Source organism: Marmota monax, unplaced genomic scaffold, assembly GCF_021218885.2.
Source record: "Marmota monax isolate L192 unplaced genomic scaffold, Marmota_monax_Labrador192_F-V1.1 WCK01_AAM20220418_F8-fsc00042, whole genome shotgun sequence".
In the NCBI taxonomy this organism is placed as follows: Eukaryota; Metazoa; Chordata; class Mammalia; order Rodentia; family Sciuridae; genus Marmota; species Marmota monax.
The window spans coordinates 9,896,747-9,911,630 of NW_026693008.1; the positions used below are offsets into that span (position 1 = coordinate 9,896,747).

At 47.0% G+C, this 14,884-nt stretch overlaps 1 protein-coding gene across 11 annotated transcripts in view; it reads left to right on the forward strand.

Annotated features, from left to right (window-relative positions):
• The window catches only part of Cacna1d (calcium voltage-gated channel subunit alpha1 D), a 315,633-nt gene that overhangs the window by 279,721 nt on the left and 21,028 nt on the right, over positions 1 to 14,884 (forward strand). For all 11 annotated transcript variants that reach the window (XM_058582147.1, XM_058582148.1, XM_058582140.1 and 8 more), the window contains 8 exons: positions 1,323 to 1,388; positions 3,483 to 3,574; positions 4,414 to 4,573; positions 5,147 to 5,274; positions 5,389 to 5,485; positions 6,017 to 6,119; positions 7,610 to 7,711; positions 12,558 to 12,688. In XM_058582147.1, the coding sequence (XP_058438130.1) occupies positions 1,323 to 1,388; positions 3,483 to 3,574; positions 4,414 to 4,573; positions 5,147 to 5,274; positions 5,389 to 5,485; positions 6,017 to 6,119; positions 7,610 to 7,711; positions 12,558 to 12,688 (879 nt within the window). The remainder of the gene's footprint in view (positions 1 to 1,322; positions 1,389 to 3,482; positions 3,575 to 4,413; positions 4,574 to 5,146; positions 5,275 to 5,388; positions 5,486 to 6,016; positions 6,120 to 7,609; positions 7,712 to 12,557; positions 12,689 to 14,884) is intronic.

Consider the following 14,884-nt stretch of genomic DNA (forward strand, 5'->3'; position numbering starts at 1 on the left):
GCTGTAAACCCAATAAGCTGTTTTAACAACCCAGTAAGCTTTGACTGTAGGATCTTAACCGGTTAAGGGAAAAAGAGATGGCCCCTGGGGAAAAGGAAAGGTGCAAAAACTCAGAGAAAGTATGTCACAGGTCCTGCGGAAAAGAATGAGGTTGGAGGACTAAGAAGTGCGGCTCTTGGCACTGAGGCAGGGCAGAGGGGGACCCAGGCAGCCAGCTTCTGTCCAGGGAAGGCTTGAAACCCTCCCCAGCTGTACTTACTCCTGTGTGGACTAACTGCTATAGAATAGAATGAGCTCAGGCAATAATGTCACTCTTACTTTTTAAAGAAATTAGTAAACTTTTTTGAGATTTGGTAGATAATCACAGATTACTGATTCACACTGAGAGACTGTGCCAACAAAATGGTTAACTGGTAATCTAGAAGATAAATACATATTGGTGTGGTGAGAAAAGCCCACAACTAACTCCATGGGACTCTATCAAGCAAGCCAGGGTAGGCTGGCAGTTGGGGTCCACAGCTGGTGCAGGTCTGAAGCTGGCCTGTTAGTCTACTAATTCCTGACTTATCGATGAGCTCTCTCAGATGGGAGAGAAAGAGGATGCTTTCAGTGTTTATACTTGGAATTAAGCCCATCACATGTGGTGAGGGAGCAAAGCAACGGAAGAACATTGGTTTAAAGGACAGTGGTCTGATCAGACACACACACTTGTGTTGGGTGTTCCTGAAGAGAGCCTAGGCTTGGCGATCACCCAGCTATCTTCTTTTCTTCCCACCCTGACTGTAGTTCCTTCAGAGGTGTACATTTTATGAAAAGTATTTTGCATCCTGTAGCTACCATCAGAAATTGGTTCTTCCCCTCTAATTCTATTTTTAAGACTTCACCCTAAGGAAATGCTTCAGCAGAAGCAAGGTGGAAAATCACCTTGCATAATGATGTTTCTTTACAACCTGATCTTTGCCCTGTGCAGACTGCCCACAAGAGAAAGTTCAGGCTTCAGAATGACTTGATCTTTAGTAACTTCACAGATGATTCCCATAATGGATTTAAAGCTCAAGAGACTGGTGTGCCTGTGTTGAAAATTTTTAGGGTTAGCATACGGTGTTGACAATGGAGAGTGGTAACACCAGGCGTGTAGGGGGTTGGGTACTTGGGACTGAAGTAGTTGTGCTGGGCTGGGATTAATATTTCTTCCTCATTCTGTGTTCCTTCACTATACCATGTGGAAAAGAAAAGAAGTGTGTGGCCACTGTGTAGGTCTTCTTGTCGTGCTGAACAGGCACAGGGGCCCAATACTGAGTCACACGGTTCCTCTCTTACAGGCGCTCCCATATGTTGCCCTCCTCATCGCCATGCTGTTCTTCATCTACGCCGTCATTGGCATGCAGGTGAGTGCCAGGTGCTTCCTGGGAACCCTTTTTTCAGGATAGCCCCAAACCTGTGGTATAATGTAGCATGGCCAGGAAAAGTCGAGAGACAAATGCATTGGCTTCAAAAGAGATAGGTAGATGAGAAAGATGTGGTCCCTCAGGCAGGAGCTCCTGAGGATGAAGGCTGTGCCAGAGGAAATCAGACATGAAAGATTGTGGAGAGGTGAAGAAGTGACAAGTAAATCTGTGTGTTGTGGCATCCCCACCCCCACCCAGTGTCTTGGAAGAATTAGCTGGTTGAGAAAATTCATGGCTCGTTTCAGTGGTGGTGGGTGATAGGAGACCACAGAAGAAGGAAGCCATAATTGTCAACGTGGAAGTCATGTTTTCTGTACTTGTGTAACTCAGAGGAGACTTGGTAATGCAGAAAGTCTGATGATATTCTGAAATGCTATTCCTTATCATAAATGGGATTCTTATTTGAAACAAAATTATTCCAGATTCTTTGGTTGGGACTGAACTGGGACCATTGTGGTACCTCAGCTTTCCAGAGAGTCATAGTACCAGACTCTTCTGTGACCATGGTCTAGGGACTGAGCTGCAGCATGCTTCCCATTCCTCCTGGGCTTGAGAAAGGGATTGGGCCTTATTAACTGCCAGGTCCTAACATCAAGTGTGCAGCTGTGGTGGAGGTAAACGGAGAGTGGTATGTGGCTCTAGATGTCTATGTGGCCTCCTTGATTCTCCCCTTACAGATGCTGTCTTTCTGATAAGGGAGGAGTGTGAGTAAGAGAAATTGAGGTGATTCTAGGGAAAGAGAAATAGTGGCATTTATTTATTTATTTCCTGGAGACACAGAAGTATTTGCAGGTCTCTAGGAATCTTACCAGGAGTTGGGAAAGGAGTGGTCCTACTCGAGCCCTTGTAATTGAGCCATGTGTGATGGATGCCATGCACCAGGGAGGGTCTTGTGTAACAGACAAAGAGGTACCTCAGAGCCTGTAAACTACATCACATACCCCACCCCAGGTTCTCCTAGCAGGCTTTGTCCAGTCATCAGTCTCTTCCTAAGCCTCAGGAGAAAAGCTGTTTGCTCACTGGCCCCTGCCCTGGAGGTGCAGCTCACTCTCCTTCTGGAGGGTTGCAGGCTCCTGCCCACTGGCACCCCCTTTGTGCCCAGCCTGATATTTCATTTATCTACTTGCCATTCTTCTTTTCATTCCCCAGGACACCTGTGCTGTGTCACCTTTGCCCCTTTGCAGGTGCTGGTCCCTGTGCCTAGAGCACTCTTCAGCTTCTTTCACAGACTTCTGTGAAATAATTAGACAGACTTCTACATATTCTTCATTTATAAGCATAAATGTCACCCCCACCCCTCATGATCTTTCCTGACCCCAAGTCCCTGGATTTGGGTAGATGAGCCTGTTCCCCACTTCCCTATGGGTCTGGACCGTCCCACACTCACCATGTGAGGTTGTCATTGCCTGGTTATCTTTGTAGTCTCTCCCTGGAGCAGGGACTCCTTAAACATGAGACTGCTTGTCTGGAGCACCATGTGCTCAGTGTTTAAGCTAGTGCCTGGCACCTGGGTGTGCCCAGAAGATCTTTGATGAATTAACAAAGTGCCAAATCCTGAGAAAGCCCCAGTTGGTCAAATCTGTCTTCATCCTAAATTCATAAGTGTTGTTTTTTTTTTTTTTATGTGACTGTTAGTCAGCTTTCTGTCACTATAATGAAATATCTGAAACTTAGAGAAGGTTTATTTCGGCTCATAGTCTTGTAGATTCTAGAACATGATCCATTTGGCCCCATTGTTTTGAGCCTGTGGAGAGGCAGCACATCATGGTGGCAGTGAGTGTTGGAGAAAAAGCCTATAACAGCATGGCCAGGAAGTAACAGATGAGGGGCCAGGGCCGTGGAGTCCCCTCGGAGAGCACACTCCCAGGGATCTACCGGCCTCCTGCTAGGCTCCACCCCTTAAAGATTCCACCACTTCCCACCAGTGTCACCCTGGAGACCAAGCCTTCGAAACACAACCTTTAGGGGACATTAAAGACTCAAACTGTAGCAATGACAAACTCTATTTTTTTTCCTAATAACGTCTCCACCTAGATGTTCGGGAAAGTTGCCATGAGAGATAATAACCAGATCAATAGGAACAACAACTTCCAGACGTTTCCCCAGGCGGTGCTGCTGCTCTTCAGGTGACAGAGTCTGTGGGTGGTGTTCCTGGGCAGGTAGTGCCAGTCTCTGTCTTTCTCTGGGCTCAGAGTGACACAGGACATGTGTCATATCAGAGCAGTGTACCTTTCCCAGTAATCACGATGGCTTTTTGCCTTTGCTTTATATTCTCGAGAGAACTAGCATTTCAACCACAGAAGGATTTTGTCGTATTATTAAAACTGCTGGGGCCATATAGGTTGTGGCTGGGAGTTGGAAGTTTACTGACACCACCAAGAAAATTGTGGAATACCTGTTTATGCATGAAAGCGTTTACCAAAACACAACAGGGATGACAGAAACGAGCAGAAACACAGGGGCCTTTTGCACAGCCAATAGGGAACATACTAAGATGTAAAGTTTCAAATTTTATGGAATTGTTTTTGGCCCCAGTTAACTTTGGAAACCAACTATCTTACAGCAAGAACTTTCTAGAAATTGTAGAAGCAATTTCTCGTGTCTCCAGCAAGTCATTTGCAAACTGGGTGGTTCTTTCTTTGAAACAAAATTAATCAGGAACAATCTTTTAAAAACTACAATATGAATGTTTAAAGTAGATGTTTAAAGTAGAGAAGACACAGAAAAACAGATATTCATTTATAAAAAGAAAAATTGGTATGCTTATATCAATGATTGTTATAATCCAAGAGGCCAATATCAGGACCTCTGTGTGGGAAGGTGCATTTGAAAGTAAGTAGAAATTTCAGATTCTCAGTAATTCAAACTTTTACTTAAAGTTTGTTCTAATTAGGAATCCCCGCCTCAACAGTCTAAGCCTTAAATCTCTCCTTCACCTACTAAAGCCCTTTCTCCATCTAAAAAGGTGTGCAACCGGGGAGGCCTGGCAGGAGATCATGTTGGCCTGCCTCCCGGGGAAGCTCTGTGACCCCGAGTCCGATTACAACCCTGGAGAGGAATACACGTGTGGGAGCAACTTTGCCATTGTCTATTTCATCAGCTTTTACATGCTCTGTGCGTTTCTGGTAAGTAGTCACCACAGCTCTCCTCCATTTACAGTGCCTGTGTAGCATTTGGGGTTCAGACTAGTGACATTGCCCTGTCAAACTCTGCAGGAAAATTGACGTGCCTGGGCTCCTTTGGCAGGGAAGATCTCATTTACTCAGGCTCATGCCACTGCCACCATGGTTGTGAGCAGGGATTGGGTGCTCACTAATAGGCTGGGGACAGTTACCAACCATCCCAGCTTCTTGGGGCTTCTGGTTCCTTTCTAAAATTTCAAAGCTTCTGCACATGGCTTTAAGTGACTTCAGAGTATTGAGTTATCTGGTGGCAATGAAATTATGAGCTTGCAGTGAGCTTCAGAACACCAGCTAATGCATCCACCCACCCCTCCTGGGATGATTCCAAGCCATCCAGGAAAGCTAAAAGCCTTCCCTTTTAAACATCACCCCAAGGGAAAGGGTTTATAGCCCCTTTTGGGTACTTGGAGATGTGGGTTCAAATATCTCATGTCCATGTAATTAGGAGGCATGTAGCAGAGTCTAACAGTGCATCCCACTACAGCTGAAGTTCCCCCCTCTGATTTCCTTTTTCAGATCATCAATCTGTTTGTGGCTGTCATCATGGACAATTTTGACTATCTGACACGGGACTGGTCTATTCTGGGGCCTCACCATTTAGATGAATTCAAACGAATATGGTCAGAATATGACCCTGAGGCAAAGTAGGTTGGAAAAGAGTCTGTCTGGCTTGGATGGGCTATTTTGGAATGTCAACTTTTGTGGAAGGTGGAGTGGGCTGAAATCTCAGGTCAGCTTCCACTGTCCTTTGCTTTCAGGGGAAGGATAAAACACCTTGACGTGGTCACTCTTCTCCGGCGTATCCAACCTCCTCTGGGGTTTGGGAAATTATGTCCACACAGAGTAGCATGCAAGGTGAGCATCCTGTTTGTGTGTCTGACAGCTTCTCTTGTGGGGCTCACGATTTCAGTCCCTAAACACTCAGTGACACTCAGCCAGGCTCTGTGTGAGGTGCTGGGGACACAGAATCCCAAGATTCTCTGGACAATTAGAACCCATGGGATCAATATAGATGTATATATACATATACATGTGTTTGTGTGATGATACGTACCTGTGTATGTACACCAGAGTCATATAATTTGGAAGCTGAGAATCCCACAGCCTCATCAGCAAGCTGGAGACCCAGGAGAGCTAGTGGTATAGTTCTGCCTGAGTTCAGAGGCCTGAAAACAAGGGAGCTGACAGTGTAATGTTCGGTCTGAGGGCAGAAGGCTGTTGGCACACAGAATTAACCATCATAAAGGTGCTCCCAAATACCTGCTGAGTTGAACTTGAGGGCTAACAAGAGAAGGAATGAGGGATGAACAGAATAAATACCCCAAAGGGACGCGATTGTCACCCAGTATTGGCTTTCTCCTGAGGAACTTTTCTTTCCACTTACAGAGATTAGTGGCCATGAACATGCCTCTCAACAGTGATGGGACAGTCATGTTTAACGCAACCCTGTTTGCTTTGGTCCGAACGGCTCTCAAGATCAAGACTGAAGGTGAGCATTCCCTGGAAGCAGGACAGGTGGCAGAAGAGGAAGGAGTGGCCGCCTCTGATTTTGACTTTCTCAACTGGGCTTTTTCTAGGTAAAGGGAGCCCCAGGAAGGAGCAGGAAGAAGAGTGGGAGTGCCTATGAGCAGGAGGCCACCCTGCCCTCCCTCAGTCCTCCCTGTCCTTCCTATCGGTTTCACTTTGTCCCAGAGTGTTTTGAGTAAATTTATTCTGCTTACTACCATAGCAGGAAAAGTAGGCAAATACAGGGACAGAGACAGCCATCTCAAGTGGGCTCACTCCAACTGTCCCTTAATATTATGTGGTCTGCAGTGAGGAAATCTGCAATTCTGAGCTATAGCTTCTTTCTCTCTAAAAAGGAACTAAATGCACCTATTCCAGGGACAGTCCTCAAGGGGACTGAGGCACTGTCTGCGGAAGCCCCTCTGTACCCATAGCACACAGTCAACGCTTGGGGAATACTAGTAGGACCAGCATCTTCCTAGCTGGACCCTCAGCGCTCCCACACTGAGCTCTGTTCAGATCTGGCAAAACAGACTCTGGAGGGTGGCACAGTAGCCACATCAGGAGTGGACTGGAAGGCAGATGGCAGCCTGCTCAGCAGTGAGCGAGAGGAAGGGAGGAAGTGGAGACCTTGAGGGAGGCACTGGATGGAGGAGAGGGGAAAGGAAGCAGCAAGGAGCATGTGCCAAGTGAGGGGACAGGTGTTGTGTACAACCCCAGGGCTCTATCTTCTAGTCTAAGATGTGCCTCCTGTGGCTGGCTTGTCTACTTAGCCACAGGCCAGCCCCTCTAAGGGTTCCAGGAGGCAGGATGGTCTTGCATGCCAGCACATTAGGTGGGAAGATGATCCATATATAGGAACATATATAGGAACAGGTCAAGATTATATGGCATCTCTGGGTATGTGCAGTAGGAACTGAAAGTTTAGGCTCAGTGACTTCCCAGCTGGGCCCTCGCCTTGGATGGAAGTGGACTGAGGGCAACCAGTGAAGAGGGAAAGGCCTCTGGGCTGGAAGCAGTGGGAGGGGAGTAGGTCTGGGCTGTGGGGGATCAGAGTCCAGAAGTCCTGAATTCCAGAGTAAAACAGGAATGTCCCCACCATGGAGGGACTTCCCCCTGGGTAGGCTCCTTTAATGTAGGAAGAACATTTGACCCTGGCTGGGGAGAGCCTGTGGGAGGGAGCCTCTGCAGAGGCAGTGTGTTCTTCCAGCCATGCTGGGACTGGGCAGAGTGGCGAGGACAGGGAGGGGAGTTGGGAAACAAACAAGGCTTGCTTCCCTTTTTTGCTTTTTTTTTTTTTTTTTTTTGCCTTTATACATGTACTTTTTTTGCATTACAATTCTTATTATACGTATATACCACAATTTTTCATATCTCTGTATATAAAATATGTTGACACCCAATTTGCGTCTTCATACATGTACTTTGGAATAATGATGTCCATTGCATTCCTCTTTTGCTTTTTGGATTTAGGGAACTTGGAACAAGCTAATGAAGAACTTCGAGCTGTGATAAAGAAAATATGGAAGAAAACTAGCATGAAACTGCTTGACCAAGTGGTCCCTCCAGCCGGTGGTCAGTGTAATCTATTTCCTAAGTAGTTCTCAGCCAGGACTTTGGTTTAGTGATAGCATCTCCAGATAGCCCAGACCGTGTTCACAGAATGCTTTAGGTCTCAACATTAGGCCAACACTAGAGAATCCTTGGCCATCCGGTATGATTATTTGTGGGCAATACAAGACGATTCAGTGGGAGCCTTCAGTGGGGAGGAAACCAAGACTCATGTGGCTGGAGCAGGGGTTTGCTCGTTGGTGGAAGAATTAACATTAGAGAATAAGATTGCTGTTACAAATGAAAATCCTAAAATATATATATATATTTCTTTTGTCCAAAAAGAAATAGTCAAAATAAATCCATCAGCATTTTGTTGAAAACTCATTAAAAAAAGTGGGTAGTTTTCAGGAAATGGTAATTTTGAAATGTTCTTATCAAGACTGAATTTACCATCATAATTACCAATAAAGTCGAATTTATCTCCAGCACTACAAATAATTAGAGACAGAACTAACAAGCATGCTTATTTTTCTTTTGTTATTTATCATAAATTAACTGACTAAACTTTTTTGAATTTATATATATATAAAATGTCTACCTATTATATATATATATATATATATATATATATATATATATATATATATATATATATACTGTTTTTCCATTTTCATTTAAGTACACGTGGACTTACAAATTGAGGTGGTTGTTTTCAGACCGTTTTGTTTTCGAGTTTTAAAGGTGCAGGATCTGCTTACCCAGTGCCACCCCGCCAGCATTTTAGCCACCCCTGGCCTGGGCACAGTCATCATCTTGGGGGGGTTTGTAACCAGAGAACCTGCCCCAGCCACTTTCGAGGCTGGTCTGGCTCAGGTGTGGAATCTGACTCCAGAACCTGGGCCAGGATTGTAGCCAGGGCTACTCCCTCTGAGAAGGTGACAGCCTGTGGCTCTTCGGGGGACAGAGAGCACATGTTGGCCAGTTCTGCTCCCTAACTTGCTTCTTGTGGAAGCAGTATGAACTTTCATTACTGAAGAGAGCCTCCCGCAGCTGGAATGGCTACTGGCTCAGAGATGGGGAGAATGGGCCCGAAAGAAATGATAAAAGGGAATGAAATAAAGTTCCCACCCCGAGAACCCCTGCTCACGGGGGAAACCGATGCTGCACATTTAAAACTCCTCTTTGGTTTTTGTTCTTTTCCTTTCAGCTGCATTTCCAAGTGCTCGCATGGCTTAAATGAAGTGCTTTTTTGAACTGTTGTAACAATGTGCTTGAGCTTTCTCTGCAGCCTCCATTCCTTTCAACTCTCAGTCTTTCAGAATATTCTGAAGCAATTCTGTTTTAGGGTGGTGGCATGGAATCAGAGTTATCTCTTGCCAACTGTATTCCCCTACGATATTTCTTGAAATACTGATGCATGCTTCAGAACAAGCAGGCCACACCTGTCTATGTACATGTTCCCAAAGGGAGCCGGAGGACTCGCTCCTCTCTCCTTCTACCTCACATCTCTTGAAATGCCACTTTCATTAAGACCAGTCTTACTCCTGAATTAATGCCCATCCATCCCCCACGAGACACACTTGGAGAGTAGCACTCACTTTATTCTGAAACTTCATTTATTTCCATCAGAAAAAAGTCCAGAATTTGGTTCAGTCTTGGAAAAGCTGATCAGCTTTTAGTCCCACTAAGCTTCTCATTGAGGCTAAATATTCTTCCCCTTTCTTGGTCCATAGCTGGGCCTGGATTTCTCTATTTGGATTGGGTTTAGGCTGTCAGGTGTTATTCTGTTCCACAGTGGTAGCAAAAAGCACTGTGATGCCTGAGGAGGAAGGATTGTGATGCCTAAGAGGAAACAGAATGCTCCCAAGAGTCCATGCAGTGTTGAATCTCGTGCCTACTATAGTGCTTATCAAGGCTTAATCTCATATAAGCACTATTGCCACCAGAGATTGCAGGTACTCTCCGGCATCAGTGGAAAGTTCTGGATAGGACTTTATTATCTTTGTCATTTGTTTGCATTTCCTTTTATCTTCCAATAGACCAGTGCTTACCACCCTTTCCTGTGTTGTGACATGCTTAGAGAGCTCTGATCATGTGTGCATTGCTCCAGGCAAAACAGATGAGTAGCTCCAGAGGGTAAGGGTGTTGCTATCCCTCATGCCATACCCTGGTCAGAGAGCACCAGAGTGAGCAAGGTCAGCCTCTGCCCCTGAGTGCCTGAGACTGGCTAATGTGGAGTGTCAGGGCGCCCCTCATGACCCTGGTGACACAGCAGAGTGGGATGTTTGTCTTAGAAGTCTTTTCTGGTGGGAAGGTGATGTGAGACATCGCTAGGTTATTAGGAGCTTCATAAAAAGGTGATGTCAGGAATGAGCTATGAAGTACATGTTGGGACCTTCCTTTCCCACTCTTGGAACCCAGTGGTCTCCAGCGACAGCCTGACCACTCCCTGGTCATCAGTGCTGAGCTGCCTCAGCTTGGAATCTTGGCTGAGATTCTCACCTTCCCTCTTCAGTCTCTTCTGCCATCCCATGGACTGTCTGCTTTCTCTTGAGAAGCTTTCTCTCCTCCCCAAAGACCCTCCTGCCTTTGAACCTTCCCTTGAGCTGTATCTTTGGCTCCTTGGTGGCAGAGAGCACCCTGAGCCGACCCCATCTCTCTCCAGTCCTGGGCCCAGAAAGTCTCACTGCATTCTTTCTTTCTGTTCTTTCTGTCTCTGTCTTCCTAAACAGTGACATTACTTGCGCTTAAGAACTCTTCTCTGGGTCCAGTCTCCCAATTACCTCAGCACCTCAGTGGAGATCACCAAATGGCCCTCAAATCCTGCCCTGCAGAGCCTTGAGAGGGCCTGCCTCTGCTCTGTAGGCTGAAGAGAGATAAGGTTTAGGCCTGTATTTGCAGGAAGCATCCTGGTGTGGAATGTAGATAGAGCCACTATTATTCCTGGGGACCCACAGAGAGGACTCAGAAGCCTGGAGTAAAGGACAGCTGTGGCACGGCAGCAGGAGAATCCCCCGGGGCCCCCTGGATGAACTAGCTGGGCAGCCCAAGAAAGGGATAAACTTGTACTATAGAAGAGGCAGCTCCAAAGAAGCAGGTGGCCAGACCTGGGCTGTCTAGAGGGAGATGGCGTAGAGGAGAGGACCTAGGCTCAAGGAGAACCATTGCCCTGGATTCGGGTTCTGGCTAGACTGACCTGAGCAAGTCATTTAACCTGTCTCTAGCTGTCAGGGACTGGAGGTGAGCACATCCACTGTGCCAGAGTTGCCATAAAAAGGTCTGGAGACCCATGTGGAACTCCCCAGACAACTGGTGTGGCACCTGTAGGTGCCTGGCCACAGGGACCAGCTAGAGCTCATATTCTAAATGCATCCTCCACCAAATGGGCGGAGACTGGAAAACAGCAGGGAGTGAGCTGTGAGCCCTGAATGGCCTCTGCTTGCCTCTTGACTATGGATGGTGCCTCATGAGACAGTGTAGACAAACCCAAGACCGATAAGGCCCATGTTTTTCTCATGGGCAATGCAGAGCCCGGGGTTTATGTTGGCGGCCCCTGCACCACTCCAGGACTTCCCTCTTGAGGTTTAGGAGGAACATATCACTTCTCAAGCCAGAGCAGCCTCTGGCAAGGAGGGCTGGAGCAGCCAACCAAAAGAGATGGAAATGATCAGGGGTGGGACCTCCCCGTAGGCACTGAAGGAAGCCCATCCAGAATACATTAGTTGATGTGGGGGTCCCAGTGACCCCCACGCTGTCCTGCTCTAGGATGCACTTCAGTGGGTGCTGCTGGTGGTGTTACACAGTGCTCAGACCCGAGTTTGACTCAAGCCAGGGGGCTAATGCCTTGTGTCTGCCTCAGCAGTCCTCTCCTGTAGGAGACTTATCTCTTACAGATGAGAACACAAGCTCAGACAGGTTGAGCCCATTATCCCCATCAGTAGGTGACTCTTGCAAGGACAGCCTGGCCCAAAGCCTGAGGACCTGCAGCCATTCCCCCTCCTAGCCTTTGAGAGTCATATTCTGTGGTCTTCAGTCCCCCATTATGCGCCCCCCACCAAAAGGTGGCCTTTGGCTTTCCACCCAGGAGACCTCAGCACCCTGCAGAGATGGTGGCAGGCACTCCTGGGAGACCTGGGGGCACGTGGACATGTCCAGGGTGGTTTACCTTGAGACAGCCAGAGCCTCTATTCTGCCTCATGCATCACCTTTTAAATTGTCAGCAGGGTTCTGATTCCCCAGTGATACACATTGAAGGTTGTTTCTGAACAAAGCAGAAATAAGCCCAGCTCCACTCTGAGGCTAGTTGGAGCTGTCACTGCAGAAAACTGGCAATTCTGAACAGAGGGTGGGGGAGCGTGTGAAAATCTAGATCTGCAGTCGCTTTCCTGAACCTTCCTCTCCTTCCAGGCTTTTCTATGTCATCTTTCTAGGTCTCTGTTTTAAGGCATAGGGATTTGGGTGGTTAATTGCCATTGATGTTTATGGTAATTACACATGCAAATCCCTATGCACGGGGTAAAAACATGGCCCCACTAAGCCTTTTTTGTTTTGTATCTTTTATTTTAAGCAAATAACCAAGATGGCATTTCACAGTGTTACTAATATGCTGCGCTATTAAACTCATAATGAATATATTACTTTCTGCAACTTTTGAGTCTCGGTTCATTAACAGACACTAGTTTTGAGCCTTACCTGCTTTGCAAAGCCTTGCTTTTTGCTAGATTGAGCGTCCCCTGTTGTAGGCTGAGAGCTCGGTGCCTTCCGCATCATCCCGCCCCACCTCCCCTGCCCCAGCCAGAAGCAAGTGTTTAGGCTCTTGGTCCAAATGTGCTGATTTGGGAGAGCTATGTCTGGTCTCTCCGTTTAGATGATGAGGTAACCGTGGGGAAGTTCTATGCCACTTTCCTGATACAGGACTACTTTAGGAAATTCAAGAAACGGAAAGAACAAGGATTGGTGGGAAAGTACCCTGCGAAGAACACCACAATTGCCCTACAGGTGAATTGTCCTCTTGTTTTGTTCTCTCTTTTCACTAACAATGTTACGAGCTTATTTGAAACACTAGAGAGCTGACCATTCATGGTTGAGCAGTACCACAAGGATTTTGTTTAAACTGGGATACTGCACACTCCCCCAAATGTGGACTGGCCATTTCTGGGCCACAAGGTAAGTACTTCCTCCCCTTGCCTTCTCCACTGTGCCTTGCACCTGCCACCGCTGGCCCATGTGCAGGGCCCCCAGGATGGCCATGGCAGGAGAGGAGTGAGTACTGCCCTCACACCCGGCCCCCTCCAGTCTTCTCCAAAGGCAGTGTCCTCCAGGCAGGCAAACCTTCCCGATAGCCCTGCGCTCAGCTCAGGGTCCGGCTGCCTAGTGAACAGCTTTCCATCTGAACGCAAGTGCTTTGTTTTGTTTCTGTTTGTTTCTTACCCCACTGCTTGTTGGTTTTTGGTCCATTTCAGTAACATCCATCACTTCCTAGTGTGTACTGTGCGTGTGTGTGCGCGCTCGCGTGAGTGCATGCGTATGGTGTGTCTGTCTCTGTGTGTTGTCTTCTGATGGCCGTGAGGCTTGCTGTGCAAATGCTGCTCTTGCATCCAGGCCAGCCTTGGGCCCCTCTCTCCTCCTCCAGCCCAGGCCCCACTCTAGGTCCTGCCTTAGGACCCTAGACATGTGAATGTGGTATAAGGAACCTCGGCATCCATGCATCTAAGGGTTATAGAATCCTTGGGAATCCCAGAGCTCTGGGTGGGAAGCCGGTGTGCAGATGGGAAAGGAGCTAAAATGGAGAATTGCAGGAAAGGGGCTGAGAAGAGTGGTCTGTGGCCAGTGATGGGGAAAGCAGGGCAAAGAGGGATGGGAAACTGCAAAGGTCAGCAAGCGGTCAGCAACCAAGCCCCGTCATCTCTGCTACCTGGAGTGCTTTAAGTACATTGTGAGTAAGATGAATTTCTCCTCTTTTTTTTTTTTTTTTAGTTTATGCCAAAATTACTTTTATGGCCCTATTGTCACGTCTCAAATGTGACCTCACAGGTGTTGATAAGGTTCACCCAGCCTTGTTCTGTGTTCTAAGTGATGGTAATTATGGAAGTGAAGGCTTGTCTGTGATATTGTGAGAAAAACTGTGAATGAGAATGGTGGTGAATGAGGAACATGGGGAGCATGTGTATGTGGTAGGCTAACGATGACCTTGCATGACAGTGACGGCTGATTCCTGAAATCTGTTTGGCTCAGCCGGCCATACGGTGGGCATACTGGTGGGGCAGGTGGATGCTGAATCCTACTGAAGACAATCTCTGATCTTCTTGCTCTGATCATGTATCCTTTTGGTAGCTCAGCAAGCACAGGTTCAGTCACATGGCTTCTTGCTGTCTCAGGTCAGAGGATCTGGGAGTTAAGCCATTTTACCTGTGTCCTGCTGATCTGGTTGGCCCTTCTCCTGGATTGCAATTCACAGCTAGCCTTTAGGCAAAGCGAACTGAAAAGATGGTGTTTTCGAATTGAAACAGGTCTCTGGTTCATACATTTTGGGGGGCAGAATGGCTATGTCAGCCTCCCGCAGAAGGAGAGATTAATATGCTTTTGGAAGACTCTTCCCTTGGTAGCCCTTACCCAGAAGAGGAGGCTGGCCAGATTTCTGAGAACAGTGGGTACCTTCTGCTTAGAGGGAATTGCCGGCTATTCTTGAAACTTAGATGGTGGGGTCAGAACTTGACTTTCTAGAGGAGAAGTACATCTTTCATCGATGGCATGTGTCAGAATTTACGGTAATCAGCTTAGCTCTGTCATGGAACTTCAATTTTCTGTGAAGGGCGTGGAGGACAAACACTTGGGTGCAAGGTTATTAATATTCCGAACCCCCAAGACTTCCCAGTTAGAGAGTTTCAGCACTTGCTCCGGGGCTAGATGTAGTGTTTGCTGTTCTAAAACATGCATCAACAGCACATGGCTGAGTAATCACATTTCACCTACGGGGTTTACTGAGTCTTGAGCTAAAGGTCCAGATGGTGCTGACACAGCACCATCTTAACCCAGGATTCTGGGTTAAAGATTCTATGGCATGGTTTTCACATAATGTCCAGGGTTTTTAATCTCCTAAATGTTTTTCATTTTCTAGGAAGTTTCATTTCTTGAGTGAAATTCAAATTAGAACTTGAAATTGTTCAGTATTGCAAGCTAGACGCTACCAACACA